Source organism: Rattus norvegicus, chromosome 2 (assembly GCF_036323735.1).
Source record: "Rattus norvegicus strain BN/NHsdMcwi chromosome 2, GRCr8, whole genome shotgun sequence".
In the NCBI taxonomy this organism is placed as follows: Eukaryota; Metazoa; Chordata; class Mammalia; order Rodentia; family Muridae; genus Rattus; species Rattus norvegicus.
This window is the reverse complement of record NC_086020.1, coordinates 135,720,512-135,748,502: the sequence shown is the minus strand read 5'-3', so window position 1 is coordinate 135,748,502 and position 27,991 is coordinate 135,720,512. Positions and strand designations below refer to the sequence as shown.

Sequence of the window (27,991 nt, the reverse complement as noted above, 5' to 3'; positions counted from 1 at the left end):
CATGGTCCTGAGAAGACAGGTATTCTACAGGAAGACCGACAGAGTCAGTGAAAATGGAACACTGGGAGCTATGAAGGACTGACCACCAACGCAATAGCATGTAGAAGGTGCATCATGACTTAGGGCACACGTGTGGGAAATGTGCAGCTCGGTCTCCATGTGATCTTCATGTAGAGTGGGGTTCCATAAATCTGTTGAGTGTTGGTGGAAATCGTTCACTCACTGGCCTCAGTGGAATTGATGTACTAATTCTGAAGGGAGTTCATGTGCCAGGATGTGAGCATAAATCAGGGGGCCCTAACCAGCTCAGAGGAAAAGGGAAGAGACTCTGAAGAGTGATGAGGTAGGGGCAGCACTCAAGATTTAGAAAGAGTAAATAAACAAATTATTAAATAAATAAGTAAATAAATAAATAGAAAACAATAATCAAATTACAGGAAAAAGAAAAAAGAAAAAGAAAAAAGTGCAGTAACCATTAAAAAAAATCAACAAAACTAACAAATACCTAAGTACTCTTTGAGAAAAAAAGCAACCATCAAAAAATGGCAGCGTCTGTAAATATCTCATTCTGTGTATAATCTGGTGAATCTGTACTTCCTTTCATATAATATACAAGGGCACCTCTGCCTACAGGTCCACTTGAAATAGTCCTGATCTTTCTTGAGCATCCTGTTTTACAAGTCAGAAGATCTCCCAGTTTTATATCCATTCCTTTTAATATGTAAATATGCAACTATTTAAATAAATTGTAAGCAGTAGCCTGGTTGAAGCACAGAAAAGTGTCTTTCTTCATGAGGTACCACAATAAAGTTTCATGTTTTATCAAGGACTGCAAATCACAAAAAGGGAAGATTGTCTGTTTTTTGTGAACACACAAATTGCTATGAATACACATGGACTCCTTCAGTTACTGATCTTCATATTCCTCTCCATGAGGTGTCCAGATTTCTGGCAATGAGTGCCAGATGCCCAGGTCAGGCTCTCTGGCCAAAGAGGGACAATTCAGTAATTTTGCCTAATGTTATTAAGCATGCGTATTCTCACAGCACTATCTTTTCTCTTGAGGTCTGGGCCATAGCTCCACAGTCTACTGAGAGGAAAACTCAAATCATGGCCCAAATAAAAATAAAGCAATGATATTTGTTCCAGAGCTACTGCTGCTCACTGGTAAGTTAAGCATAAAAGACTATTTTGAAAAAGGTTAGGCTAATTTTTCATTATTTGAGAATTAGGATGGTGATATTTGGCCAAAGTGAGGGTGCAGTTTTATTTATTTATTTTTGGTAGAGATGGAAAACAATTTCATGTATTTACTGGACAGAGTGCAACATCCAACTCTCTCATAACCTATTAAAATCTGTCATGGACTAGCTCTTTTGTACTGTTGTTATTTATGAGGAATACTTTTGGTCAGTATGATTTGAGATATGTGTTTTTAAACGCACATTTCCCAGTATTATTACTTGCCCTGCTATTGCTCACATGGTACAGTCAGAGGTGACGTCAGTGGGAACATTTGTATCGCCAACCAAATTCCATCTGATATTTGAGGAAGTTAACTTCTAACAGATGATATTCACCTGTGACTTTGTGATGAATCTTTGAGATTCTCAGACTTTTACCTACCTTGCCTCTTACCAAGAGGTCATGTGTCTATAGTTCAAGGAAACTGTCATCATCATGAAATCTCAAGGACAGGAACCAGAGGGATGCTGAATGTTGGTGATGCAAAAACATTACTTACCTTTACGACAGAAGCGACAGTGAGCACGGATTCTTCTTTCAAGTTAACATGTTTTCCGGTGTTAACCTTTTCCTTAAGGGACCAGTGTGATTTTTCTGCTTGCATTCTGAATATGTCATCAGAACATTGTCCTTTTTCCGCAATTACGGACAACATATCCTGTGTAGGATAAGGATAATCTTGGATTATTAGGGATCCACACACCTGAAGCACAAATATGTCTTTTATTGTGAACCTGAGCAAAGGCAATTTTGGAATGTTGAGCTACAACTTTGAAGAATGAAGGAGACTTTGAACTTTTTTGTTTTAGCCTCCAAATATATTTTCTTCCCTAATCCATTTTCCCCAATTTGAGGCATGAGTGTTTTGTTGGACTCAGATAATCCTCAGCATTTAATCACAGTTCTGATCCAAAGCATTGTGGTGAATGGTCCTCTCTCATTTTTCTTTTCTTATCTGAATATCTTCCTAAAGCATGCCATTCTAAGTTACCATTGGAATATTTCTCTTTCAGAGATCACATTGCTATTTTACTTCCTGTTTTACCTGGCCTCTCTTATGAATCGGAACATCCTAAACTTTTGAGACTTTTATTTCCTTCTTGTGTGACTTCTTATTTCCAGCTATCTATGCCTAAAGCTGCTGTCCCATTTAAAAACCCGGGTAAATTTCAATCATTCTTCCCTTGTTTTACAATGTAAATATGATGACCATAAATATATTTAGTCCCTATTTTCAATTGGTTACATGTTTATAATCATTGTTAACAGAAAATTCTACTGAAAACTTGCTCACACACAGCATAAATTCCTGGCAGAGACATAGGGCTAAAATAGATGCTGGATAGTAAATGAAAATAGTAGCTGGAAATCTAGTAGCTTACTTAAAACTGACTAAATCATATTATGTGGAATTTGCATATAGTCCATTAGGATAAAAAGATTAGTATATAGCAAAGAACAATGTGAATATTTCATTCATTGATAATATCAAACAAAGGTCTACAGATATTTTTAATTATAATATTGAGCAACCTCGGGCAATGATTTTAAGTAGAGTCTAGAGTAATATGGAGGTGTAATGCGGTAGAAATAATTGATAGTTGGGGAATCAGTGGGTACTTCCATAAGTCCATTTCATTGAACAAGCTTGTTAATTTGGGTCTTTGCTGAAATCAGTGCAGAGCATAGGAATACAAGTTCTTTTCTTTTTTTTCATTTTTATTTAAATGATATGACTGAAAAATCATTGGTATTTATTTCTATTTTCATGAATAGCTTATCGATACATTCATCCAGTTGATGTAATAATTTACTTAAAACAAAGCTTCAGAAAAAATTATGTGAAATAGGAGAGCTGTAAAAATCCAAAATGAAACTCACAAGTATCACAGCAGGCACATTAACATCTTTGAGAATATTGGGGGAACAATTCCCCAATTCTTTTTTGGTTTGTGGTGTTGGTGAATTTTGAACAGGTTCTGGTTGGGTTGTGGACTCATTTCCTTCACCTTTCTCTGAGGCTACGAAAGAAGGGAAATCATTTGCTGTAATTGAAGTCACTTAGCCCTTGAATGCCCTTTTCATTTTATAGCCTGCATGTCTTGTACATCATCACAAATACACAGAAAATAACTAATCAGTATCATAACATTTAATAATAAGATTGCTTTATAAGGCACTGTATATATAGTTGCATATGGGCCAAATTTCTGGTATAAAAATTAAAGTCTTCTGTTAGCCTTGAAAGCTATGCATATAGGTATTAGAATACAGCATTAATATATTACCAATCTTTGACTCCCCTGTGTGACTTTTTGACTGAACAGCCATGGACAACTGTAAACTAACAGTAAAATAACTTGCCTGATTTCATTTATATTATAGCCCTTCAGTTTCCTGTCCTGAACTGTGAGCTCAAATCTGATATCATTCAGTCTATGTTGCCAATATGGGTATATTATGCTATACTCTAGGGCTTGCATATGAGAAAAGCATGGTGGCACATTCGTTTGTTCCAAGATTATTCCAAGAAGCAGAGCCTAGGCGATCTTTGTGAGTGTGAGATCAGCCAGGTCTACAAGGTAAGTTTGAGGACAGCCAAAGCTTTTACATAGAGAAAACCCAATTTGGAATTGAATTGCTCTCCTACTATGAGAATCTATATTAATAATCTATCACTGTAAGTATCATTTCTTTACATATCCTTAATTACTAATCTCATTTCTGGTATTAACCTCTAAGATAAACTCAGGACAAGAGACAAATGTACCAAACTTTGGAGGCAAATTTGAACACAAGGGTAATACATGCCCAGGTGAAGTTTGCCTTCACGTGACTTAGTAAATTCTTCATTGCTGTTTGTTGCAGTTCATGTTTTCTGTGCTTAAAGATTCTAAGTTTTAGTTATGTCAGTAGAACAACTATACACACCTAGAATGCCCTCATATGGAATTGAAGCAACTGCACCACTTCTCGGCAGTTCATCAAAATCAGGGGTGCATGTCCTCTCACCGGGGCAGCTGCTGAGTCCATGTTCCGTTTCCTCCATGATCCCATTGCTAGATGGAGTATTCTGGGAACATGGGTACTTCAGTCCGGGAGGATGGTATAGTGATGTTTCATACCAAACTGCCACAATGTCCTCTCCAAACAGTTCTGGAGAATTGTCGATCATAAATGTTACCAGAGAAATCTGTGACAAATGGAGCAAACAGAGAGGGTCTTTGTCATTTTGCATGGTTACAAATCACATTTTACTTATGATTCTTAGTGGTTAAAAGTAGGCAACATCAAACTCAATAGAGAGAACCTTGAAGCAATCCCAGGAAAATCAGGTACTAGACAAGGGTGCCCATTCTCTCCTTAGTTATTCAATATAGTACTTGATGTCCTAGCCAGAGCATTCAGACAAGTAAAGGAGGTCAAATGGACACAAATTGGAAAGAAGTCAAAATATCACTATTTGCAGATGATATGCTAGTATACTTAAGTGACACCCAAAAGTTCCCTGAGAGTTATGATAAATAACTTTAGGAAAGTGGCTGGGTATAAAATTAACTCAAATCAGAAGCCTTCTTCTACTCCAAAAATAAACAGGTTGAGAAAGAAATCAGGGAAATGACACCCTTCAAAATAGTCACAAATAACGTCATATACCTCAGAGTGAGTCTAAACTATCAAGTGTAAGATCTGTATGACAATATACTCAAGGCTCTGAAGAAAGAAAATGAAGTAGATCTATGAAGATGGAAAGATCTTCCATACCCTTGAATGGCCAGACTAATATAGTAAAAATGACCATTTTGTCAAAAGCAATCTATAGGTTCAATGCAATTCCCATCAAAATTCCTACTCATTTCTTCACAGAGTTAGAAAGAACAATTTGCAAATTCATTTGGAATAATGATAAACTCAGGTTAATGAAAACTATCCTCAACAATAAAGAACTCTGGGGGAATCACCATCGCAAACCTCAAACTATTTTACAAAGCAATAGTGATAAAAATGCAGGGTATTGGTAAAAAGACAGGCAGGTAGATCAATGGAAAAGAATTTAAGACCCAGAAATAAACCCATACAACCTATGGTCACCTGATATTTGCAAAGGAGCCAAAACCACCCTCTGGAAAAAAATAGATACCATTTTCAGCAAATGGTGCTGGTTCAATTGGAGGTCAGTGTGTAGATGAATGCAGATCGATCCATTCTTATCACCCTGTACAAAGCTTAAGTCCAAGTGGATCAAGGACATCCACATCAAAAAAGATACACTCAAACTAATAGATGAAACAGTGGGTAAGAGTCTCGAACACATGGACACTGAACAGAACACCAATGGCTTAGGTTCTAAGATCAAGAATGGACAAATGGGATCTCATCAAACTGCATAATTTTCATTAAGGTAAAGGACACTGAAATTAGGACAAAATGGCAAGCAACAGGTTGAGAAAAGTTGTTTATCAATCCTACATCTGATAGAGGGCTAATATCCAATATATACAAGAACTAAGGAAGTAAGACTCCAGAGTAAAATAACTCTACTAAAAAATGGGTACAGAGCTAGAGAAAGAATTCTCAGCTAAAGAATATCGAATGGCAGAGAAGTACCTAAAGAAATGCGCAACATCCATAGTCATCAGGGAAAACAAATCAAAACAACCCCAGTTGTTTGTGATTCCACCTCACCCCAGTCAGAATGGCTAAGATAAAAAACTCAGGCGACAACAGATTCTGCCAAGGATGTGGGGCAAGAGGAATACTCTTCCATTGCTGGTACAGCAATTCTGAAATCAGTCTCGAGGTTCTTCTGATAATTGGATATTCCACTACCTGAGCACCCAGGTATACCTCTCTTGGGCATATACCCAAAAGATGCCCCAACATATAACAAAGACACGTGCTACACTATGTTCATAGTAGCCTTATTTATAATTTATAATTTATAATAGCCAGAAGCTGGAAAGGACCAGATGCCTTCAACAGAGGAATGGATACAGAAAATGTGGTACATCTACACAATGGAGTAGTAAACAGCTATCAAAAAAATGACTTCATGAAATTCATAGGCAAATGGATGGAACTAAAAAATGTCATCCTGAGTGAGGGAACCCAATCACAAAACACACACACATAGTATCCATTCACAGATAAGTGGATATTATCCCAAAACTTGAATTTCCCAACATAAAATTCATAGACCACATGAAACTCAAGGAGGATGACGAACGTGCAAATGTTTCAGATATTCCTAAAAGGGGGAATAAAAATATTGATAGGAGCATATATAGAGGCAAAGTTTGGAGCAGAGACTGGAGGAATGACCATTCAGAGCCTGCCCCTCCTATCAGCCCATATACATGTATATATATATATATATATATATATATATATATATATATATATGTATATATATATATATATATATGAACAAGAATACAAACCAACCAGAGCTCCCAGAGACTAAACCACTACTCAAAGTGTACACATGGACAGCCACATGACTCCAGCTGCATATGTAGCAGAGGGTGGCCTTGTTGGCCACAAAAGAGAAGAAGCCCTTAGTTCTGCCAAGGCTGGACCCCTCCAACATAGGCAATTGTCAGGGCTGGGAGGTGAGTAGGGCATGGTTTGGGAGGAGGGGATACCTTACAGTAGGGGGAGGGTGATGGGATATGGAGCTTAAGGACAGCAAACCTTGAAAGGGAATAACATTTGAAATGTAAATAAGAAATATTCAATAAACATTATTATTAAAAGAAAAAAATTCTGAAAGATCATCATTGGTTATACAATTAAGAGGAAAATTTTTGTTAGATTTTGAGTTCAGATGATCAAGTGTTATCATCACAGTGCAATACTATATGAGAGGATGATTTTCAGTTTTCAAATTGTGATGACCAGCATGTGTTATATACTGTCCACTTCATTAATTTTGGTTGCCTTGACACAATCATGGTTGTACATATTTATAAGGATGCTTATGGAAAGGTACAACTAAAGAGAGAATATGACCGCTGAATGTGGTCACCATTCTACTGCACGTTCCCATGGGCTGACTAAAAAGTACCAGACAGGCAAAGCCATCTGAGCAGTAACATTCACATGTCTCTGATGGCTCAGAGAAGATGCAAGGGTAACAGCTTAATACTCAGGGTGATTGTGTTGGGAGGTATTAGAACTGATGCCTATTTTGCGGAAACTGGATAATTATGGATCTCCAATGGCAGGTTCTTTGGAACCCTCTTTTTCCCTTCTGATATTTGATCCTACACAATATATGGAATACTTTTTTCTCAGTTAGGTTTTACTACAATATACTCCTTACAGGTTTAAGAAAGTCGATTAATTTATAATGACACAGAAACTCAAATATTAACAGTCAAAATAACCATTTGTTCCCAATAGTGTTAAGTTTTGGTATTGTAGTATTTGAAATGCAGTGACCATGGAAAAGTGTACTCGATAATTTCTCTAAATCATCACCAGCATCAAGAAGCCAAAGGTCTATTTAAGAATATTAATCAGGAGTAATAATAACCATATCTGATAAAACAATCCAAATTATACAGTCTTTATTTGGTTGAGGACACCCCCTTCTACACTGATTACATCAGAATTCAGTCCTCATTGCTAAACCCAGTAACCAGAATTTATTTCTTTTATCATTTCACAGAATTTTCTTCTTGACACTTTAGTCTAAGAATATTCTAAATCACAATTGACAAAACACTGAGTCACGAGCTCAAATAACAATTTACATTTTGCTAATTTAAAATGCACCAATGATTCTTCCTCTCCAGAAAAACAGCAAAGGTGTATGTATTTTACAAAATGAACCAAAACCAAAACCAAAACCAAACAATCAACAATAATAAAATAGCCCAGACTCTCAGGACAACCCTGTTTTCCTGTCTCATTATCAAGGCTTATCAAACTAGTCATGGAGGTCTTATCTAGTTACCTTTTTGGCGATATCATTTGTCAATATGTTATTTCTGTAGCTAGGAAGCCATAAAATACATGGGGCTGTCTCAAGAGACAGACGGAATGATGACATATTATTGACAGAAGACTTTGTTTTTATTTGATGTAGTATTCTAAACAGTTGTCTGAGAAGATCAGCATTAGGTTTTGGAAGTTTTTCTAGAAGACTGAACAAAAAAACCCAGTTATTATAAACAAGTTTACTCTATTTGTAAATATGAAGAAAGGGGACAGAGTACTTGTATCTTATGAATGGGCATGTGTGAATAAAATGAAAATGTATATTCAAAATATTGCTTGAAATGTTTCCGCAGATTCGGGGTAAAGTGACAAATTTAACTGGAATACAAAGCTGAGATCAGAAGCATAGTCCACTGTGCCTCCCCTGTCACACTTCTGTTTGAAAATGTCTTCCAAGTGTGTAAACAATTGCAATCATTTCCTGTCACTCAGTATTTTTAATGAATATTTCTGTGATGTATAATCTCTAGTGTGTGCAAGCAAATATTACTTCTATTTTGTTGATGTTATTCATGTAAGTTGCCAACCATTACCTCTTCACTGCTGCTAATTTCTCTTTGTCATTCACCTTCTCGGGTACAATAAGCCACTGGTCGTATAATTTGGAAGTCAGTAAACTTCCTTTGATAGATTGAAGAAACTCCTTAGGAGAGAGAGAAAAGATATTTTGTAGAAAATTAAATTATGGAGATTATTCACAACGTATTCAACTCTAATGTTTAGGTTAGTTCTAACTTTCTTTACAACTCCCAAACTTCGCCCTAGTTAGAATATTGAGTGATATGTAGGTCCAGTAAGTTTTGTCCATCAACACTAGAAAACTGGGAGCAGATTTTCAGATGGGCTTGGAGTACAGAAAAATCTCTTCTTAGCTCAGCGTGCTTTTAGTGGATAACTGAGCACACAGAAGAGATCAGTACGTCAGATCATGAAGTATATTTTTATTAATAATACCATTTATTTTCATCTCAAATGGTGACACAATTCCAGGTTACCCCTCCACAAATCCCCTATCCAACATCTGCTCTCCCCAAATGACAGAAATATAAAATTCTGGTAACTAAACAAAAACAACAATAGTAAGTTACTACCTGATTTCTGAGGTGCAGAAATCATGTTTATTACTGGACACATGGGATCCCATGAGGTCATAGCTCTTACAAAAGGTTCTATCATGATTTCACCAAACACGCATGATTCCCAAATCTGTTCTGAGTATTTAAGCTAATATTTATAGATAATGTAGCCCTTACTCATATATCAAAGAATGCTATGGATGAAGAGTATTACAGAAAACCACAGCTATTCAAAGTACAGGGAAGAAAATATCTTTTGGCGCCAAGCCCCACTATGTACATACTACATACTAACTCCTGAACCTTGGACTCCAAACATGGTTCAAAGAGTCAAAATCTATAAATAAGAAAATCAAGAAATGTTTGGGAGACTTCACTTTTGATAGTCAAACAGTACAATACATTTGTCAAAACAATTTCTGAATAAAACATCATACATATTAATAACACTAACTGGGAATGAGTAAATATTGTGAAGATAAATTACTAGATGAAGAATTCCATGCACATAAATACTATAAAATGTGAGAAAATTAGTGTCTCCTAAAGGGAACGCCCTAATTTGTAAGCAAATCACAGTTGGTTTGCTCAGAAATAGTCCATGTACTTCCAAGTCCATAGACTTATCAGGTGGTTTTCACATATTTATGTACTCCTTTTTAACCGTATAATAATAAAGGCAATGGAAAATGGGCCATGTATTTTAGCAGAAGTCAGAGATCGACATGGAAAATAACTTAGAGCAAGGGAAAGGAAGGAGTGAAATGATGTAATTGAATGCTAATTTTAAATAAAGAGAAAATATCATCTTCTGGTGCTGAAGGAATAGCAGAGTGATTACGTATACCTGTTTCACAGCCATGAGGATCTGCATTCGATACCATTATTTCTTGAGATAAGGTCAAGCAGGGCATGAGAGCCTACTTGGTATGTGTAGCAAAGAGACACATGAGGGAATCCCATACTCTACATTGAGGAATGACAAAGCATGAAGAACACTGGTAGTCAAATGCATCTGACTACGCATGCATACCAGGTGACACTTGTATTCATGTATAAAGTCAGCCTCCATGTCCCCCATGAAAAAATTCAAATGAAAGAAATTAGTTACATTACTGCTCATTCTGATCAGATTTTGGGTTGAATCCCTATTCCTTATGTTTTGAAGAGCAGAAGAACTTTGAGCTTACCAGATTTTTCTCATATGTATCTAAGGTCACTGGAGGGAATGCGTGATGAAGGAAACCACTCATGTACACTCAGAGAAATCATGAGCTTGGGTGACAAAGGACTTTCCATACCTTTAAGATCCAGGCTACCACATGCACTGGTTGCTGATATATATCCACATTTTCCCCATTGTCCAATTTCTCCTTTATAGTTTTGCATAATGATCCATTGGGAGTTATTAAAAATATATCATCTGTTGTAGGTCCTTTATCTTTTATTCTGGACAGCATGTCCTGAGAGGAAGAAAGGGGAATGAATACCTGTCAGACATCATGCAGCACAAAGCACTACTGGCTCCTTGAGAACCAGAGCAATGGTGTGCACAGATACAGTGCAAATGCTAGCATGGACACGTAGGATCTCGAACAGGTTTTTATTTGTTTATTTGTTTGTTTTTGGTTTTTTTTGCCTCAATCTCTTGTTGTACACATCCCACCTTAATATTAAACTTGAAAGATCGGCAACACTTCCTTTTTAATTAGATTTTCCTTAGGAAATTCCCAAAAGGAATCATGTGAGACCTACCAGAATTATGGTGGGCAGTTTGCCATCCTGACAAATGGAGCTCAAATCTTGCCCAAAAAGTTTTCCTCTCTTATCATCTCTTGGGTCACTGCATTCTTGGTCATGGTGGGGCACACAGCCCCCATGGAAACATGATGTCATGCAAGATTTTCTACGTCTTTCCTTTGCATCTAAGGAGGAGATGACATCATCATTACCTGGAATAGTGTAGTTTATACTGCCCCTTTAGAAAACCAGATTTCAATTGCATAATGTCCCAGTTGGAATGGGGTAGTCATTCTTTAGTTTCTATATGTTTTTCTTCCCTATACTCTATACTGTTATTCATCTTAGAGATGTCTCTAAGACATGATCCAGTGAGAATTCTCACAAGATGCTGTCTAAGTTGTACTGCATCATAAGATACTTGGTATCTAATTGCACAAGTTCCCTGAACTATGTTCAGGTAGTGTCTTTAGTAGACATATTCGTTTTCATAGTCACCCTCAATTTTATTCACATCAATCTGTTTTCTATTCTCTTCAAATGTCATAGTGAAGATCTCCCCGTTTGTAGTTTTCTTGTTACACTCTGAGAAGAACCACTGTTAAATTTTTCTCCAAAGACCATACATGGACTGACCCTGGGATCCAACCTCACAGGTAGCAATGAATAGCCTAGTAAGAGCACCAGTGGAGGGGGAAGCCCTTGGTCCTGCCAAGACTGAACCCCTGGTGAACGTGATTGTTGGGGGAAGGGCGGTAATGGGGGAGGGTTTGGAGGGGAACACCCATATAGAAGGGGAGCAGTTAGGGGGATGTTGGCCCAGAAACCGGGAAAGGGAATAACAATTGAAATGTAAATAATAATACAAAAGTTAATAAAGATGGAGAAAAAAATTAATTTATCTCATTAGCACTTTGTCCCTTTAATGAGACCATATCCATGACTATCTTGTCAAACTCTGTACCCTGGTTCCAGTTGTGTAAGTTAAAATATGAGATCAAAGTTTCTTTTTCTCTTCCCAGACTTCTTTAGGAAAATCAGACCATTATGAAATCTTACATATGTTACTTAAAAAAAAGCATTAAAAGTAAAGAAAGGACTCTTGTAAGAAAGTATAAAATATTTTTTCTCCATGTAACATAGTGGCTATTTGTCTAAAACAAAAAAATTCAGGCCTGAAAACACAAGTAACACCATACAGACTGAACGAGTTGAATGAGTTGGTGTGTATATGCATGTTTTCATGTCCACATGTATTCTAGCATGTGTGTGCGACTGCACATATATACAGACAAACAATGTTTTTAGAAAAAAATGAACTTAAAAACAATAGAGGCATATGCAAGAGTAAAGGGAAAATAATGAAATTTTTTCATTATTTGAAAAAGATCCCAGAACTTAAGTATTAGTTCTGTTTGAAATCCAGATGCAGGTGTAAAAGACATAAAAATATGTCTGCTTTCATGGAACTGAAATGAGATTAGAGTCTCAACTCGGAGACTACGGTCACTTATACTCTAGTTGGAAACAGATTATTTTCAATTCTGTACATATGACTTTTCTGTGTCTTTTGTAATTTAATAGCTTAAATGCACTCTTTAGGTACTTTTCTGCTTTGGTCATGAAACACATGTAATCATATTCTAGTGGAACAAAAGATGTGTGCACACATATATGTCCATATTGTGCCTTAGCATACCAGCTTATTTTGACTATCTCTTTGGAACAAATGAAATGTTTTCCCTATAACCTTGATATCAGAATATAGAAATGTCAAACTGGACCTAGGACATATTGTTTTGTTTATGGTATGTTTTCTACGGTGCCCCTCCCATGAAAGAAATGACAACATGCATTGATATTTCATGTGCAATTGAAGTGGGAACCGCGATGGTAATGAAGGAAGGTGGAGGACTCACCTTGCTGCTGGCTTCCAGCTGAGTCTCTGGGCTTTAATATGAACTGCCCTCCTGTATCCCAGCTTTGGTTTTCCATAAACAGCCCAGGCAAGGGGGGGAAAGCCGTGAAAATTTTTGAGTTCGATTTACTGAGGTTATTTTGAACGTTGTTCATTATAATGTCATATGGATACTCGTGGCCTATGAGAAGAAAATAAGATGAGTGGAAACTGATAATAACGAGTGTAAGCAACCTTTCCAATGGGATTGGCAATCAATGCTCTATTTCAGGACTCATCCTCTTCTGGACACTAGAGACTGTGCATCCTAAGCATAGGGAGACTGACAGGGATATTGTGACAAAGTAAGTTTGTGTACGCTGACAACTCTGAAATTGAGGAGAAAAATGTCAATTTATCATTTCATTTAGATAATAGAGCGCTTTGTATGGTAGAGTTATGCTGTTTTCTACTCTGACTATACTAAGATCTACCAGTTGGAGTCTTGATATCTTTAAGATCTTTACATTGTAAGAAACTTACTTTACTTGACTAGATGTATATCAATCAATTTTACTATTTCTCACAACAATATACATATACATACACACATAATATATATTGCTATTTCTCACAATATACATATACATACACACACACATATATATTATATATATATATATATATATATATATATATATGTTCATATGGTTTGAGGACTAGTACTATATAAGTAATTCTATTAGCTATGTTAAGCACTTTTCTGTCCAAAATTTTAACTCTCTTGATGATGGCCACAATGATAAAGAGTCTGTTTCCATTCGTAATATGAGGCAAGGTATGTTGATATCAGTGAAATGAAATGGCCTCAGCTCACTTCAGTCACTGTTCTCCTTGACAACGGTCAGGTTGATGCTGTAGGCTATAAAAAACACATGAGGCCTTTTGGACCCTCAATAGTTCCTTCTGAGTACTGTATTTGGGGGCATGGACCTGAGAGAATGTGACCTGGTGATGAGGCAGGATGAAGTTGTATGCAATAGACAACTTTCCCAAGATATTTTATAATCTGTGGGTTAAGAAGAGTCACCAGAGGAAAGTATCCAATCACAAAACTGGATGAAACCAAACATATTTCTCCATAAAGGCATATGAACAACCATTGAAGTAAACTCTCCCCTATCTGCTGGACCTAGAAAGGCACCAAAACACATTCAAAGAACAATTCAGTGTCTTTAAGGAAACTGAGATCACAAAACGTGTGTGTGTGTGTGTGTGTGTGTGTGTGTGTGTGTGTGTGTGTGTGTATGCGTGTTTTTCACAAGCAGTAAGACTAATTCCTTTCTCGCAACACCATTTTTAGATTGTTTGGACAATACAAAATAGGAATTTAATCCAGGTGCTTAAGGTGCTCTCCCTGTTTTACGTTATTGACTCTCTACCGAAATATTAGAGCATATGTGCTGTGTTGTGGATATGGTTTCCTAGGATGTCTGAAAGCTTGGATTTGTCCATTTCTGATGTATCACCAATATGATTAAAGGCTTGGTTTCTCTTTTCTTTTGCCTCAGACACAATGTCAGTGCTAAAATCAGAGAAAGATTCACAGCAGCATTGAAATGAAAGGCCTCCAGATCCCTCCAAAGGATCAATATGGGAAAATCTAGACATGACTGATACATACTTGTGGATGGACTGTGGGTTGAAATACACATTCAAAATGATGTTCAGAAATGAAACAGGAAAGTTAAGTTCCTGAGATTTTCTGAAGCCTCATGATGTACAAAGCTCTTCCAAGTGTCAGAATTAAAATGTTATCAAGGTGATACTCAGTGAATTTACTGTACAATGTGCCACTCAGCATTTGTCTTTTCACTGACTTGAGTAGTGCTCTCGGGTCCACCTTATACAAAGTGAAAAGCTCGGATGATGCTGGCACACGTCTGTGTTTTCCATGTTCATTTACTTAGGACAGTGAGGGTGGAGCGTTGCTTACCAGCCTGGACTAAGAAGCAATACATTGTTGCATAAAGGGAAATAAAGTCCAGTGTGTGGGCTGCGTTTTCACTGCTTATTATCTAGTGTATTAAAACACTGAAAATAAATATTGAAGAAAAATAACAGGAGTCCAGTTTCAGTTTCCTTCAAATAAACAGAAATATCTCCACAGATTCTTTCATGATACATGAGAGCATTTTGAATAACAATGTTCTCTGGTCTCCAAAGATATTGTTACTGTCACTTCTCCGAATGTCATTTTATGCATTAGAACTTCACCTTTTCTTTAGCTTTTAAAAGATCACATCTGGAAATATACTTGATGATCTCAGAATTTTAAATCTTATCCAAATGGTTCTGTTCATATTATTAGTATTATTTATTTAGCAATAACTTAGTGAGAAGTAAAAAAAAAAGGCAGCATAAAAAGGAGCAGGTCAGCCAGGATATCTCCAACATTCTGAATACGATCTCTCATTCAGTGGGGATGGCTGGTCATAGGGAGATGGGAAATGCAGATTTCACATGGATTCAGGGATTTGTCTACATTCACCGTTTTCATTATGAAACAGAATCACAGTTTGGAATAAGCAGAATACTTTTAAAGTTGCCAAATTTCTTTTGCTTATGAGAAATCTTCACACACACAGACACACACACACACACACACACACACACACACACACGTTGTGAACGCAGTTTCCTTAGAAACACTGAATTGTTCTTTGAATGTGTTTGTTTTAATTTTAGACTCGTTCTTGTTTGTAGCTGTTTTGCACCAATGTATATCATGTACAATATTGAACCTGATTCTTGTGCAGGTCAGATTAGGTATGTGATCCCTGGACACTGGAGTGCTGGAGTGCAATGAGCTACCACATGGATACTGGGAATTAAGGAGATATTTCTTAGACTAGTAGCATTTTCTGTAATGATTACCAACCTTTTTTTTTCAGTTATTTTTTTCAGAAAAAATATATCAAAAAATTGTTTTTCTTTTTTCAAAACTTATGTTTCTCAAGTGAAAAGCACAGATGTTTCAGTTATTTTTTGTCAGATCTCTGTATCTTTCATCATGAGATGTTATAATGTGAGTGCTTGAAGGCTATGTTAAAGTTATTAATTAGGAATTTAATGAAAGAAATATTTAGTTATTTTGTTTTAATGTGTATTCAAATTTAAGGATAAATGATGAAAATATTGAGCTTTCAGGGTTAGACCACTGAACTCAGTTAGTCCTTCCTTAGATTTCCCTGTTACTTACCTTGGAGTGCTCTTGGAGCTTCCTTGTGGCCAGGACTGAACCAAAGTTGGTAATCTTCAATTTTCTGGGAGCGAAAAAGAACCAAATGTCACAAATAACCTGACAAAAGAGTCTTAAAGATTCTAGTGATTTTATTTACTTACAATTTCTAGCTGTCTAGCAAGGAAATCATTAGGACAAGTATTAATGATTTGTTTTCTGACCACCGGTTTGAGCCATCAGGACTGATTCAGGAAAAAAACCTTGGGTACTTACTTTTCCTACCTGAAGGACTACCCATGCTCTATTGATCCACAGTAGAATAAGAAATTGCATTCAGCCATCAACACTAACCAAGACCAATATTATTACCAAATTACTCACAATTCCACTCACAAAGAAATAAAAGATGCAATGGGAGTTGAGAGGAATTATATATCAAAAAAGAAATGCTATGAAATTTTAACAAAGAGAAAGAAGTAAAGAACAAAAGAAAGAAGAAAAGAAACAAAAATCTTATTACCTCTAAGATTGGCATCCTTTATATCAGATGTGTACATACGACCAATTAATCCCACTTTATTACATGTGTTTCTATGTCTTAATTGTCTAGTGATAGTAAAGTATAGCTCAATAGCATTGAAAAACACTTAGAAAAATTCAAGAAAAAAGACCCTCTCAAGTCTAATATTACATCTTAGATGCCTTTAGCTCCAAAACCATATTGTAAAATATGATATATAAATGTATCATGATTAAGTTTCCTTGGTATTATTCATATGCGTACACATTTGCACATATGTGGATCTCAAAAACAAAATTCAATTTTAACTCTAAATAACTTGAAAATAACTTACATGCACTCTTATCATTGGTAGTAACTTCTCCATTATATCATTCACAGTATCCATGTTTGTTGCTGTTACACATAAAGACTATGAAAAGTACAGAGAAGTATGGTGTCAAATAAAATGGAAATTCATGATTACAAATTTAGTTACTGTCTAAACAGTCCTTATAATCTACAGTCTGTAATAAATGCTCTAATATAGACTACACATCTTGATTTCTTCCCTTAAGATAACTCTAGAAGATTTTGTAACATATTTATCACAAAATTAACTCTGTGGGCAGTTGGTATTAAAACATAGCTGTGCCAGGTTGTATATGATAAAGGAAGACTGAGTAACCATGACTGCAGGAGCTCCACACCCTAATACTCTTATACTATGGCAGCGGACAAGGCAGAGGGCATTTAAGATAGAACACAACTCTTTTCTTCCACCAACATTTGTTAGACTTCCAACATTTTACAGCCTTACTTTCATGCACAGCATGTGTGCAGTTTTAGGAAAATCAGGACAAATAGAAGCAGCAAATAAAAAAATCAAAAGACAAAAACAAAAAATAAAAGAAAATGAAAACAAAACAAACAAAAGTTGATTTAGAACTCTCTTCATTTCATGCTTTGAATTTTGCTGGATGATATACAGATATATGGTACTGAAATATGTAATGGTGATAGAAGTAGAAACCAAAATGAATATTTGAGATATTCTCCATGACTTAATACTTCCAAGAACAAGCAAGGTGCTTATATTTTTAGCTCTCTACTGCCTCTCACATTTAGAATCATCTCCAGAGACCTAGGAAGACAGCAAGAAGAACCAAGCATGAAATCAAATCATAGCAATCTGATAGCACTGATATCCTAGAGTTCTGATACATTATCATAGTGTATGACAGTGAGTAGGTAGGTATATCTTTATGAAGACAGTGTTTATAGTATCAGCTATCTGCAATACATGTTGTGTCCAGGAAACAATCTCTTATATATAAAACAGACAAGTGCTCCCTCGCTATCCATAACAACCTTGAACCAAGACCAGATAAACACTTCATAAGCCATGTCTTTCACAGAGTTTTAATCTATTGTGTTCAATCCACTGGTCATAATATATTACCCTAAATATGTGTGTGTGTGTGTGTTCAAATATATGTCAGTAATGCTGATAATTTGCCATTCCTGAAATTAAGCAGCAGAGGCAAGAGAACATTTCCCTACAAGACTTTCGGCTTTTCAGCTCCTCCGTGTCCTGAGAACACATAAGGTTCAGCCAAGCTACTGAGTGTTCTTCTGACTTAGGTCACTGGCTAGAAATTGCTATATTTAATTACTGCTTTATTTAACCTAGAAAGTATGAAGATCTAATTGTGTGGAGATTATTTTATACAACTTGGTAAGTTTAACGCAATTTCAACAGTGAAATGTTAGAATATTGAACTCTAGGTACATTGTATACCCATTAGCATTTATGAAAGACAGAGACATGCTGATCCTCTGAGCCACAGTCTATTCTGCTTTACACTAGAAAATGTCTTCAATGCTCTCCATGCTACGTAACAGGTAGATTTGTAATCTGCACTAAACCCAATAATGAAAGTAGAACAATTATAAAAATAGGTCAAAATTGGACAATTATTTAATCGCTATGTGTGTAATGCAACAATAAAACTACTATTTAGTCTGTGTGAGGTCATGAGTTTTATCCTAAGCAGTGTACACACACACACACACACACACACACACACACACACACACACACACACAAATGGTAAGTAAATAAAAATTATTTCTAAACAGAAGTTATATGAAAAAATATGCCTATGCCTTGAACATTCAAATAAATATGAGATAAAGAGCCCTGATTATGTAGCGGGCCTTCCAAAGCAGGTATGAGGAGCAGAGAGAACAACAGAAAGGGCAGAGGACAGTGGTACAGAGATCAAATGTTACGACAATGTGCATGTGCAGAGCAAAATACTTCTTGATAATATTTGGCATTGTTTAAAATGTGTTTATGATTATCTTATATAATATGAACTATTTTGATTAGAAGAGTATTTTAAAATACATAATAATTGAGCAACAATATATGTTTAAATATAAGCAGTAAGAACTCAGGGGAAAAGCGATTTAATTCCAATATTATTACTTGCCCAGGAAATGTATGCTGTTGCAACTACCTCACTTAATTTTCAGGCATTTAAGAAAAATTATTTCCTATTTTTTCTTGCATTAGCACGTGGAACAATCTTCCTTCTTATTGCTTTTCATATACGTAAATGCTTACTATCTCTAACCTCCACCCACTTCTTACGTCTCCGTCTTCTATTACTCTACAAACTGCCTGCCTCACCGCTAGTCATGAACTTGAACTATCAGTTTTTGGTTCTGTATTCACGTACACTGTCACAGGTTTGGATATCCTCAGGGAATATGTGCAGTGGGAAAGTTTTCTTGATCCCCTTCTTGGCTTCACTGATGGATCTGCTCAAATGCAATAAAAACAAGCAACAAAGTAAAATTAAAAAGATTGTAGCTTATTTTAAGAAAATGACTGTTAATATTTTAACTGTTAAATACATTCTTAGTGTTAAATACAAGACAATGAGTTCAGCAATATGCATTATTGGATTAGGGAATATTTAAAAATGTTTCAGGAACAAAGACATGGTCAGCTTCATCTAGGAAGCACATTGATCTAGGAAGCAAAGCCACTCCTCAGGACATTTTGTTTGCAAAGTAGTTTTCAACTTGAGTACATGTGGAATGAACTACAATCCAGAAACAGAGGGCAAACCTGTGACCAAGATCTTGAGGCAAGACCACACAGGCTGCTAACTTGATCTTGACATGGAGATCTTGAGACACAGTGGCCATAAAGGACAACGCAAGGTAAAACACAGCCATGATTAATACCTAGAAATTAAGGCAAGTGGATCTGTATGTTCAAGGTCAGCCTGCCACAAAGCAAGGTTCTGTTCTAAGGGTGGTCGTACACACCTTTAATCTGAGTAAATCCTTCTGTTGGAGGCCTAAATAAGGACATTGAGAGAAGACTCGCTCTTCTTTGCCTGTTTATAATTAGTTGCCAACATATCTGTTGACATCTACTGCTTCAGGATTCCAGTTCATACAGAAGACCAGGTGAAATAAACTATCCTCACGGACTGAACAACTACTAGATTTCAATTCACAGCTGCTCACTGTTGGGTTAGTGGGACTATAGAAGAAGGTCATCACATGAGTCCTTTAATATGCACAGTCCTTAAATTCTGTGACTCTAGAGAATGTTCTGTGACAAATACACAAGGAAAAGCCTAAAATCTACTTTACCTAAAAGAGGGAATTAGCAGATGGTTTGAATGTACATGGTAGAGTAAGTTCTGTGGGGTTGAAATTAAAATAAGACTGAAGAGTACTGTTTACTCCAATATAAAGAGACAACATTGAAGCCAGAACATCCTCAAAATTAAATAAATGTGTGATAGATAGGAGAATCTAAAGCAATATTGAGTGACCACAATATTGAGTGACCATCTGGTCAACAAAGTAGTTGGAGACAACCTATCAAAAATATTTTTAAAAATGAAATGAAGCACAAACTCTAATTCCCTTGTCAGTATGGAATTAAAGTATAATCACACGTAAATTACCTGGTGAGGAAAGTATACCATTGCACTTTCTGTTCTTCTGAACTGTAATGTTAAAATGAAAAACAAGATTAGAGTCTTGACAATCTTAAGACTTTTAAGATTATTACACAGAAAAGTACTAAAAGACAATGGCTATCATGAGAGTGCAAGTGTAGATTGTATTCTTCATGCAACTGCCCTTCTGAATGACATGCTTAACTGGAACACTTGTATGACAGGAAGTAGAATCTAAGTGTGGAAACTAGTTGGGAGTATCAAGACATGACTCTGTTCCAAGAGCAGTGTGACCATGACTGGGCCAACAATTATTCCTAGTTTAGTTTCATCTGTATAAAAGGATAGTTAAGACAATGCCCTCTTAGTGTGAGGTCAGGTTCGCATAGGAAGGTTACATTATTCACATTATATGACAGATCAGGTCCAGAGAGAATGCCTATTAAGAAAAAAATATTATTAATTTCCTTGTGTGAATTACAGAATTGGTGACACAAGACAGGTGGTCCTTCATTTGTGTGAGTCATCACATTAACTCTCCTGGTACAAATTAATAATAAGCCCACAACTACGAAACTGTAGCATGTAATCCTCTAATTGAAGTTGGATTAAAAATGAACTCACAAGGCTAAAAGTTTAAAACTGCAAAGGACATGCTGAATGTGTTAGACCTCATTGATATTCAGTGTCTTACAGTCATCAACATTGTCCTGATGATCAAAGTTTTGCTTATCCAAACAGCAACCCCTTCCCTGTGCACTATTCCTCTTCCCCATGCTCACAACCCACTGTCAGGTATTGTTTTTCCTTCTGTATACATTGTTCCATTTTCTGAAAATGATTATCCATCCTGCAAAGATCTTTCATTCCCAGAATTTTCTTCTCCCTTTTAACATGGTTCTAACATTCATAACTCAAGCTAAATATTCATTTTGATAACCTTGGTAACTTCCTGTGGAACTATGGACTGATACTTGCAAAAAGATGGACACATTCATGTTTTTACTATTAACATTTCATCCAATGATAATGGCCAGTGTGCTTAGTGGAAGAGGCAGGTCTTCCAGTTTTACCACAGGAAGGCTACCAGATGTAGGGGAGGAGAAAAAAATTCACCATGCTACAGAGGGAGTCACCAGCCTTGTGAGATCTCAGATGGATTGGCCATTGGCTGTTTCCCCAATTGGCCTTGGAGAGCAGGCAGGACATCAGAAATATAATTAAGCTGAGGATAGATTTAGGGTGCTGAACTAGGACTATGGTAACTAAGCAAACAAAGTTGAGGGCATATTCTGAGGTGTTGGGCTGGGAGTGTGAAAAAGGGAATGGTAGTTGAGGAAGGCTTAGAAGAGCCTGGCCATAAAGTTAAAACATAGCAATATAAGGTAGTGTGTCTGTGTGCATGTGCGCATGCATGTACGTGTGCCTGCATGCCTGTGTGTGCCTGCATGTGTGTGTGTGTGTGTGTGTGTGTGTGTGTGTGTGTGTGATCTACCTGACCGATAGAACCATATTCCTTGACCTTTATACTTGTCTGTTGACCATTAGACATCAGTGATATTCTGCTACACAGACATTCAAATACTTGAGCGTTCAATAAAGAACTATTTTTATTTATTCAATTAAATATTATTTTAATGGAAATTAACTGGGAAGTATTGGAGATATTGGTCAAAATAATTATATTTTGCATTATTATTGGAGATAAATCAATTTATGCACTTTCAAATCCTAGATAATACCATGGGAAAAAGAATGTGGAGGCCATAGTAAGTGCTTGTTTTGTCCACATCCTTCTTCGAAGACAATGTACCTCCATTCTGCCCCAAGAATCTTGTGGATTCCTAGTGAAAAACCCAGATCAAAAGCTAAGGAATATGCTTACACATGAAATGTATGTTGTAGAAAATATAGACAAACTAGGATCATCATAGAAGAGGTTGAGTTAGCAACCTGTATACAATCAGACTTAAATGAATTCTTATTTTGCACAAATTCTGGTTAATTGGTTTAACCTATAAATTACAAAGCAATGCGCTGCCCACAGTTTCTATAGCTATCCTCTTGTGAATACAGGTCCTAACTGTAGGACTTACCGAAAGGTGGCCAAAGCATTCCCAGTGGCCCAGTAGAAGAAGATGGTCTTGCAAGTACAGGTTTTATTTGCCCTGACAAGTTCCTCATCATCCACCACCCACAGATAATTCAGTGGGATGATACATTTTATCTTAAACTTTTTCTTAGTCCTAGAAAGAGAATCAGGTATCTCTGTTAGTTTGATTTGTACTGTAGTTGGAATTGCTTGTAGAAATACCTAGTTCTTCCTGCTCCAGAGCAGAGGAGGACTCCTCCATTTTATCACTCAGGAACAGTTCAAGCCATGGTAGCCATGGTAGATGAAATTCAGTTAAGCATGTACTGAAAGAAGTCAGTGGACACAAGCTTCTCATTGGTCACAAATAGTCCTAGCTTGATTGTTTTCTGAATGGAGAGTGTTAGAATGAATATACTAGGTATATTATATATTGGACACTTTTAGAAAGCCATGTGTTTGAAGATTTTTCCCTTAATTTTGTTAATTTGGAAACATTTTGATTCATTTCCATAATATCAAAAAAAGTGATTAAAATTTTGTTTTCTAATTACATTTAATAATGTATGTGTGTGTGAATTTGGGTTTGTAATTCTGCGTTTGACACTTTTAACCAATTATGTTGGTCCAAAATTGAGGAAATTAACTCTGCCTCTCTCAGATTCAGGAGATAATATAACACAATTATAAACCCTGATTCAAAAATCCTATATAAACATATTGTAAACATCAAAATGTGTAAAATTTTGGAAACAGGATATTACAGGAATGATTTCCCACACTATCTAATGTATCAGGTAACAATCAAAATAGAAGCATATCATGTAAACATAAAAATAATAAATTACTTGCACACTCTCACACAAACATTAACACATGTCTCAATCATAACACATTTGTACTTATATTTTCTTTCAAACTCAAGACATCTAATTGTATATGTACATTTACATATATATGAGCATATATGTGAACCTAAAATCATTGATTCGAGTGTCTGATAAGAGATAATCTACCTTGAAAATGGAACTGACAATCATTTCCTATGAAATTAATAATGCTCGTTCGAAAATTTGAATGGCAATCTCACATTAGTTTTAATTATTATAATAATTCAGGTGAAATAGAACAAATATATGGTTTTTCAAGAACATTTTGTTTTCTTTACTCTCAAAAATCACACAAACTACAATTAAAAGGCACAGTATCGGTATATACATATTTTTAATTCAAATGAGTCAATTGCGGTCTTTTAAAAAGATGTATTTCCAACTGTGGACCAAAGGTGAGTTGATCAGAAATAACAAGAAGGATAGACATATTGATAGACAGCCAGGTCATTCATTTATTTTGATTCTGCATCAATCAGATACGAACTACCATTTTCTATGCAAGGAACTTACAATTACTAATGAGGGTTGAAAGCCAAATTTACCCAATTGGTTGAATCATTCAGAGTAATTCTCTTCTGAACAATTTATTTTCTCACATTTTGAAGTAGATCTTCAGGAATATTGTTTAAGGATGACCAAAAATTTTATACCCTAAACTGAATAAACTATACTATTGATGTCTGTGTTCCAAACCATATAGGAACTAAGGCGAACAAAAATTAAATTTTTTACTTGATAACGTCAATACCAGCTTCATAGATTCTAGAATAATATGAAGGCTATAATCATGGCCAGCAAAGATATGTGATGTGGTTCCAGAAAACACCACCATGATTATAAGTTACAATGCAACCATGTATACGGCCTCATTTAATCACAGCAGTTTTCGTTAGCATGTGAAGAATCACCAACCAGGAACTACTCGGTGCCTGCCGTTTCCCCTCATTAATAGCTGCTGTCAGTAGGGATAGGAGCTGCTTTTTGCCTCTTCATACTTATTTGGAATCTATGAGGTCAAGAGGCTTACATGTGTGGCCCCTTGTGTGCAACACTCATAATCTGGGACTTTCTCTTCTTGCTTCTATGTAAATCTGGAAACAACAAGCAAGAGGACACCTGCTTCTTGTATTTTGAATACTTTATTTTGGGAACATGTCTCCCTGTATAGTCCACATGTCCCGAAAAGCTTCAATACTCCTAAGTCAGTGTTAACAATGCTAGAATTACTACCATGTGCTTGTACATCTCTTCTTACTGTGATTCAAAGAGCAGGATAAATAATTCATTTTTTAAAAATGCCTAAAACTTTTTGCCAAACAATTTGTGAAATGAGTAGCCAAGTGTCCACCAAATTTCAACCATAGTAGAGGAAAAAGAAGTTGTGATAATGAAGTAATGAAGTAAGTATAATGTTTTATTTCAAACAAAATTTTAAAAATAATATTTTACTTTTGTACAAAAAAGGCTGATTAAAGTGTAGTCTCTCATAGTAAGGAACGCTTGTTGTATATACTCACAGGTTAGTAGACACAACCAAAACATCATCAAATAAGGAGAGATATCTTTTATTCCTTTTCCTGCCACTTGTGAGTTCCACAGGGCCTTGACAGAGCAAGGTTCGATGTATTTCCCCCATGTCTTCCTTCACAAGGGTTTCCACATAGAATAAAAACTAACAGTACTCCTGATACAGGTCTCCAACTAAAAGAACAAAAACACAGTGGGTAAGTTATTAGACCAATGTTCATACTAAATTTTAAAGTATTCATGATGTTAAAACACAGTAAATAATTCTGAAAGAGGAGCTCTGAGGAATAGCATAAAACATTTGTAATGCTAACAGTTAATATATGGTATATATGTATAAAATTAAAAAATAAATACAAATGTGACATTACAAGATAATTGTAACTCTTAACATAAATTATATGCTAATGAAAAAGATAGTAAGAAATTAAAAAAACAGACTTAATTTTATACTGCTTTTTATATGTGAACAGCCTGTATTGGCTTATATGTCTGCTTCCTTCAGAAATTTCTTTTTAATGTGATTGTCTCATCCCCACACTGTCTTGAATGGTGAAAACTTAGACATGAGCAGCTGGCATTTATTGTCTTCTGAAGATACAATTGTATTAATCTAAACAACTCAAGCCAAAGGCCTCTGCTTTCATGATCCTGAGGTTCAGCTAAGCTTTCAAAACTGTTATAATACATTAGATCACTGTCAAATCAGAAATATAATCAAATACTCCAGCATCCAAAAAATATTTCTCAATTGGTCTTTCCAGATAAAGTGTCATTTCCCTTCCCTCCTGCCTGTGTGTCCTACAAGGATAACAACATAGATTCTGTGAAGTGAAAATACTTGTACATTTTAAAGTCTCCACCTAGATTCCTGTATCTCTCCAAACATCTCTATCATGTGTGCTATGTGAACTATAGAACTCCTTTCCACCTTTAGGAATTTAAATTTTCTCCTACTCAAGTTATCCTCATGTTTAACTCATGATATTCTTCCTTCTCCGTTACCAAGCATTGTCCATACCAAATCTTTTACCTTTTTCTCACTACTCAGAACCTTCCAACCTCTCTGGCCATGTTTCCTCTTATCCATATTGAAATTCTTCCCTGTAATAATAGAGTGACTAACCTTCTGTGAAATGCTCATTCATTGGAATTTTTATGATATAAATTTACTTTAAGGGACTATAATTCTGCCCAAAAACTGTTCCAACTTTCTCCACCCCCCCTTTTTATTAAATTGTGTTTTTCTTATTTACATTTCAAATGATATTCCCTTTCCCAGATTCCAGGCTGACATTGCCCTAACCACTTCCCTTCACCTTCTATGTGGGTGTTCTCTCCATTCACCCCCATTACCTCCCTCCCCCCAACAATCCCATTCACTGGGGGTCCAACCTTGGCAGGAAAAGGGCTTCCCCTTCCATTGGTGCCCCCAGAGGCACCAAAAATTACATAGTAAGTATTTAGTATCTCTGAGAATCAAAGCATCAAAGGGATACAGAAGCCAATCTTTGTCTTCACACACTTCAAATAATAAAATAAAAATATGTTAAAAAATTATACAAACTCAAATTCCTGATAAGAGAAATATTTTCTGGGGACTAGTTTCTATTAAATCTGATTTAATGTTCGAATACCCAGAGACAGATGACAAAGAACACAATATGTGTTGGAAACTATAAAAATTTGAGGAAATCAGAGAGTCCTTGATCACTTTTTTAAATTTTGAAACATAATAATCACTCATCACTTGGGCATACTTTTTAAAAAAGATTTCTAGAAACCATTCTCCTACCTGATCAAAGCATATCACTCCTCACATAATAACATTGTTTCTAAAGAAGACTGGTACTGACATTGTTACAGTGAGTAACTTTTCAAAAGACCCCTGCTGAGTTGAGAGTTAGTTCATATTAAAGGGAGGACTGAGAAAACACCTCCTGATTCTACTAGTCTATCATGAGAATCAAATTAGTTATAAAAATACCTTTTCAGTGGAGCCTGGAAGGGAGAACCTTTGAATAGACTTGAAATTTTATTTCGCCTTCCTACTCTTGAACACCAAACTGGTGACTGCAGTTAGCAGGAAAACCACTGAAGTCTGAGACCCGGTGTTGTCAAGGTGAAGGTGTACTGTGATGTCATCACTCTAAGGTTCCTGACAACTCCCACAGTTCCACATGCTTTGCCTTTCCTTATAACTAGTGCCTTTCAAAGATTACATTTTTAATAATTATTGAACAGTAAGAGTTTGTAGGGAATAACATAGTTTCACAACTAAGCATAGGTATATGAGAATTACATTATATAGTTGAAAGATAGAATATAGAGACAGATGCATGCTCTGTCTCTAAAGCTAAAATTGATAGCTATTGTTTGGCTTGTTTCATTACTCTGCTCATACAATTTGGATATTAAAACATATTAAGTGAATATCATTCTGTCAGAAACATGATATAACTTTCTATGAGTATGTAGAGAATAGCTTTTACTCATAAAGCATTTAACACCCAAGAGATACAGAGTCACGAGGAACAGCCGCCATTGGTTGTCATCAAATTCTTCAAAGAAAAATATCAAGATAGGTTCACAATACCAATTCAATTTTGTGATAAATAATGAAAATAAATGCATATGTCAGGGAAGTAGTTCATGTATAATCTGAATTAATATTCAAATACTCAAAAATAGATTTCAAAGTACACAGCATGTGTTAGAAACTAGAAAAAATGAACCAAAAGAGAGTTAAAATTTTGTCACTTAAAAATGTCTGACAAGTTA

General features: G+C 35.8%; 1 protein-coding gene across 2 annotated transcripts in view; it reads right to left on the bottom strand.

Moving 5' to 3' along the window:
- LOC120093152 (rho GTPase-activating protein 20-like) overlaps positions 1-27,333 on the bottom strand; it is a 33,417-nt gene extending 6,084 nt beyond the window's left edge. For both annotated transcript variants that reach the window (XM_039103671.2, XM_039103672.2), the window contains exons 1-15: positions 27,198-27,333; positions 25,201-25,384; positions 22,795-22,944; positions 20,705-20,746; positions 19,454-19,535; positions 17,062-17,139; positions 16,226-16,289; positions 12,986-13,165; positions 11,082-11,251; positions 10,628-10,789; positions 8,784-8,893; positions 8,207-8,396; positions 4,177-4,438; positions 3,127-3,266; positions 1,745-1,903 (exon numbers count right to left, since the gene is read on the bottom strand). In XM_039103671.2, the coding sequence (XP_038959599.1) occupies positions 1,745-1,903; positions 3,127-3,266; positions 4,177-4,438; positions 8,207-8,396; positions 8,784-8,893; positions 10,628-10,789; positions 11,082-11,251; positions 12,986-13,165; positions 16,226-16,289; positions 17,062-17,139; positions 19,454-19,535; positions 20,705-20,746; positions 22,795-22,944; positions 25,201-25,319 (1,908 nt within the window). In that variant the 5' untranslated portion in view covers positions 25,320-25,384; positions 27,198-27,333. The remainder of the gene's footprint in view (positions 1-1,744; positions 1,904-3,126; positions 3,267-4,176; positions 4,439-8,206; positions 8,397-8,783; positions 8,894-10,627; positions 10,790-11,081; positions 11,252-12,985; positions 13,166-16,225; positions 16,290-17,061; positions 17,140-19,453; positions 19,536-20,704; positions 20,747-22,794; positions 22,945-25,200; positions 25,385-27,197) is intronic.
- Between the last annotated feature and the right edge of the window lie 658 nt (positions 27,334-27,991).